General features: G+C 55.4%; 1 protein-coding gene across 1 annotated transcript in view; it reads left to right on the forward strand.

Annotated features, from left to right (window-relative positions):
* The window catches only part of DOCK6 (dedicator of cytokinesis 6), a gene marked incomplete at its 5' end in the record, with an annotated part of 54,186 nt that overhangs the window by 42,948 nt on the left and 6,528 nt on the right, over window positions 1-4,710 (forward strand). Inside the window, 5 exon segments of the mRNA XM_014592862.1 lie at window positions 861-1,019; window positions 1,124-1,224; window positions 2,195-2,387; window positions 2,463-2,606; window positions 4,533-4,664. Coding sequence (XP_014448348.1) covers window positions 861-1,019; window positions 1,124-1,224; window positions 2,195-2,387; window positions 2,463-2,606; window positions 4,533-4,664 — 729 coding nt within the window.

Raw genomic sequence — 4,710 nt, forward strand, 5'->3', positions numbered from 1 at the left:
GTCTTGTCGGGAGGGCCAGTGCAATGGAGGGAGGGGGTGGAGAGGTCATCACTGAGTTTAAGGGCAGGACCCAGGGACAGAATGCCCAGGCAGGCTCCCTGGGGCCAGCAGAGAGCATGGAGGTTAAGGTGCTGGATCCCACATGGCCAACTCCAAGGTTCGAGTCCCGGATATGGCAGTTTGAAAACCACACCGTGTTGGGACCAGAATATGATATAATGGTTTCATTGCTGGACCCCCACGTAGTCAAGTGCAGTTCAAGTCTCAGACCCAGTGGCTTAAAAACTCACTTTAGTGGGACCAGCAGTTAGCGTAACGGCAATGTCACTGGACTCCCATGTAGTCAACTGCGGTTCTAGTCCTGGACCCGGTGGCTTAAACTCATACTGGGTGTGTGTGCGTGTGTGCCCAAGATCCCAAGAAGAGAATGGAGGAGAAGGGATCGTGGTGTGACCATCCCCCCTGGGGGGTGATTTCTCGCTTTCTGTCTCTGTCTCTCTCTGTCTGTCTGGTGAGCGCACGCACCCTATAGCGAAAACCTCTCCAAAAAAAACCCTAACAACTCACTTCGGGAGGATGTGTGTGCATGTGCAAAATCCCAAAAGGAATATGGAGAAGAGATTGCAGTGTGGCCGTCCCCTCGGGAGGGGCTGACTTCTCTCTTTCTCTCCCTCTCTTCTCTCTCTCTCTCGGCTGAGCACACGTGACCTATAGGAAAACGAAAAAAAACAAAAATACAAAAAAAATTACTAAATAAAACTACCAAAGGCAGGATGCAGTGGGCACGTCGGCAGCTGAGCAGGGGTGAGGCTCTCCAGTCCGAGCCTCCCGTAGCCACTCTCCCTCCTTCACTCCTGCAGAACTTTGCCCGCGTGAAGATGCAGGTGACCATGTCACTCTCATCCCTGGTGGGGACCACCCAGAACTTCAGCGAAGAGCACCTGCGACGGTCACTCAAGACCATCCTCACCTATGCCGAGGAGGACATGGGGCTGCGAGACAGCACCTTTGCCGAGCAGGTGACCCCCCCAGGGCCCCCCGCCCCGTCCCGGGCAGTCTGGCCCTGCCCCCCAGCCCTGTCACTCTCCGATGCCCTCATTGGCCCCAACATCCCCGGCTGCAGGTCCAGGATCTGATGTTCAACTTGCACATGATCCTGACGGACACCGTGAAGATGAAGGAGCACCAGAAGGACCCTGAGATGCTCATCGACCTCATGTACAGGTGAGCGGGCCAGGGGGCTGCAGCCACGCCCAGGCACTGACAGGTGAGGGATGAGGAGGTACGGAGGGACAGGCATCGAGGGGCTAGGTGGGCAGACAGGTGCAGATGGGGAGCAGACAGATGAGCAGTTGGGTGTGCAGACAGATGTGCAGATAGTGCGGACAGGTGAGCAGACAGGTGTGCAGGCAGTGAGCAGACAGCTGTGCAGACAGGTGAGTGGACAGGTGAGCAGATAGGAGAGCAGGCAGGTGTACAGACAGGTGAGTAGACAGGTGTGCAGGCAGTGAGCAGACAGGTGAGCAGACAGGTGTGCAGATGGTAAGCAGACAGGTGAGCAGACAAGAGAGGGAGGGAAAGGAAGAGCAGATGAACAGACAGGTAGAAAGGAGGCCACATGAACGTAACATGAGGATGACAGGTGAGGAGACAGGTGAGGAGCTAACAGATCGAGTGGGAGATCTGGGGGACAGGCAGTCTGGAGGAAAGGTGGGGGATATTTAGTAAGACATCGAGGAGTTGGGGTGGGTGGAGGTGATGGAGGTAAGGAAGGCAGAGGCCTACGGGAGACAGGTGAGTGGACAGGTGACATGGAGCATGAGGAAAGACAGCAGTGAGCCCCAGGGACTTGGGTTCCACAGGACAACAGGTGGGGACTTGGGAAGCAGAGTCAGGAGAATAGAGGAAGGGGGAGGAGATGGACAGGTGAGATGGGAGGAGGCGAACAGGCAAGGGAATGGACAGGTGAGGGGATAAACTGGTGACAAGGCAGGTGAGTGGAAGCCAGGTAAAGGGTTGGGCAGGGAGGGGAGTCGGTGAAGGAGTGGGCAGGTGAGGAATGGACAGGTGAAGGGACAGGTAGGGAGACAGGTGCAGAGTGGACACGGGAGATTCCCCGAGCAGTGGGACAGACGGGGTATCGCTGTGGGGAGGACCAGGTACGGTCCGTCCTCACCCCCCACCTGGACCCCAGAATTGCCCGGGGCTACCAGGGCTCCCCAGACCTACGCCTGACGTGGCTGCAGAACATGGCCGGGAAGCACGCCGAGCTGGGCAACCACGCCGAGGCCGCGCAGTGCATGGTGCACGCGGCCGCCCTGGTGGCCGAGTACCTGGCCCTGCTGGAGGACAGCCGCCACTTGCCCGTGGGCTGCGTCTCCTTCCAGGTGAGCGGCGGGGAGCGGTCGGCAGGGGTGGCCCGCGGGGCAGGCGCGGCCTGACGCCCCGTCTCTCTGACCCAGAACATCTCGTCCAACGTGCTGGAGGAGTCGGCCATCTCCGACGACATCCTGTCGCCCGACGAGGAGGGCTTCTGCTCTGGGAAGCACTTCACGGAGCTGGGGCTGGTGGGGCTGCTGGAGCAGGCGGCCGCCTACTTCACCATGGTGAGGCCTGGGGCCCACGTTGGGACCGGGCTCAGGGAGGCGTCACCAGGTCTGCCGCGGGGACCCCTTGCAGGCTGAGGAGTTAGAAGGCAGGAAAACTGGGGCCAGCAGGTTGCATCCTGGTTAAGGGCGCTGGACTCCCACATGGCCGACCCTAGTTCGAGTCCCAGACCTGGCGGCTTCTTTTCTCCCTTTCTCTCTCTGTCCCTATCTGGTCATGTTTAAATAAATAAATAAATAAAGTTAAATAAAATAATTAAAAAAAAAAAAGGCAAGAAAACTGGGAGCCTCCCAGACCCGTGACCTACTTCTCTCCCATCCAAACCTTGGCTCTGTCTCTCTCTCTCTCTCTCTCTTTGTGTGTGTCTCTCTCTCGAGTCATATGAAAATAAATGAATGAATAAGTTAAATTAAATAAATAATTATTTTTTTAAAAGTATCTGGCCAGAGAGAGAGAAAGTGAGAAAGCAAGCCACCAGCTCCGGGACTCAGCTGCAGTCGGCCATGTGGGAGTTTGGCACCCTAACCACCAGGCCACCTGCCAGCCCCTTAGTGACATATTTAAAACAAACAAACAGCAGATGGTATAGTGGTTAAGGCACTGGACTCCCATGGGGTCGACCACGGTTTGAGTCCCAGACCCGGTGGCTTAAACTCTGGCCAGGTGCATTCCCAGACCCGTGACCTACTTCTCTCCCATCCAAACCTTGGCTCTGTCTCTCTCTCTCTCTCTCTCTTTGTGTGTGTCTCTCTCTCGAGTCATATGAAAATAAATGAATGAATAAGTTAAATTAAATAAATAATTATTTTTTTAAAAGTATCTGGCCAGAGAGAGAGAAAGTGAGAAAGCAAGCAACCAGCTCCGGGACTCAGCTGCACATGTGGGAGTTTGGCACCCTAACCACCAGGCCACCTGCCAGCCCCTTAGTGACATATTTAAAACAAACAAACAGCAGATGGTATAGTGGTTAAGGCACTGGACTCCCATGGGGTCGACCATGGTTTGAGTCCCAGACCTGGCAGCTTAAAACACATACTGGGCGCGTGTGCATGCATGCCCAAAATCCCAAGAAGAGAACGGAGGAGAAGAGATTAAGGCATGGCCATCCTCTGTACTGAATGATTTCTCACTTTCTGTCTCTGTCTCTGCAGCGAGCACACACACCCTATCGCAAAAAATGTCTAAAAATCAAAATTTTAAAAAAAATTTTTTAAAATTTTGCCAGGGGGTACTTGCACTTCTGGAGAGACAGAGAAAGAAGATGGAAAATGAGAAACCGCCACAAGGGTGATGGCCGGGCTGCAATCCCTTCTCCATTCGTCCTCTTGGGACTTGGGGTATGCACGCACACGCACACGGTGTTTCTCCAGCTGCAGGGTTCGGGACTCGAACCACTCAGTCGTCCTTGTGGCATCCAGTTGCCTCAACCACCAGGCTACGGGCTGGCCTTAAATTTTTTAATCATGGGGACCAGCAGGTGGCGTAGTGGTTGCACCGCTGGATTCCCAAATGGCAACTATTTGAGTTCCAGATTAGGCGGCTTGAAACTCATGCCAGGCGCATGCGTGCGTGCCCAAGATCCCCAGAGGAGAATGGAGGAGAAGGCATGGCCATCCCGCCCGGGGGTGATTTCTTGCTTTCTGTCTGTTGAGTGCATGTGCCCTATAGCAAAAACGTCTCTTAAAAAAAAGTCATTATGGAACAGTGCAGGCCCAGCCAAGGAGCCACAGCCCACAGCATACTGGACGGCCATGCTAGCAGCCGCATGGCCAGCCGTGGGTTCGAATCCCTGAATCTGCCTGGAAACACACAGTGTATGTTCTTGGAGAACAAGATTGATGGACAGGAGGAACACAGGCAGGGAGGGTATTCCAGGCAGGAGAGAGGGTTTGGGGGACCCTGACCCCCCTCGTCCCCACCTCCAGGGCGGGCTGTATGAGGCAGTGAACGAGGTCTATAAGAACCTTATCCCCATCCTGGAAGCCCACCGTGACTACAAGAAGCTGGCGGCAGTGCACGGCAAACTGCAGGAAGCCTTCACCAAGATCATGCACCAGGTGGGGCCTGGGAGCCCGCCCAGCCCCGCCCTCCACCCTCCAGCCC

The sequence above is a fragment of the Tupaia chinensis genome, unplaced genomic scaffold, assembly GCF_000334495.1.
Source record: "Tupaia chinensis unplaced genomic scaffold, TupChi_1.0 Scaffold138665_1, whole genome shotgun sequence".
Classification (NCBI taxonomy): Eukaryota; Metazoa; Chordata; class Mammalia; order Scandentia; family Tupaiidae; genus Tupaia; species Tupaia belangeri.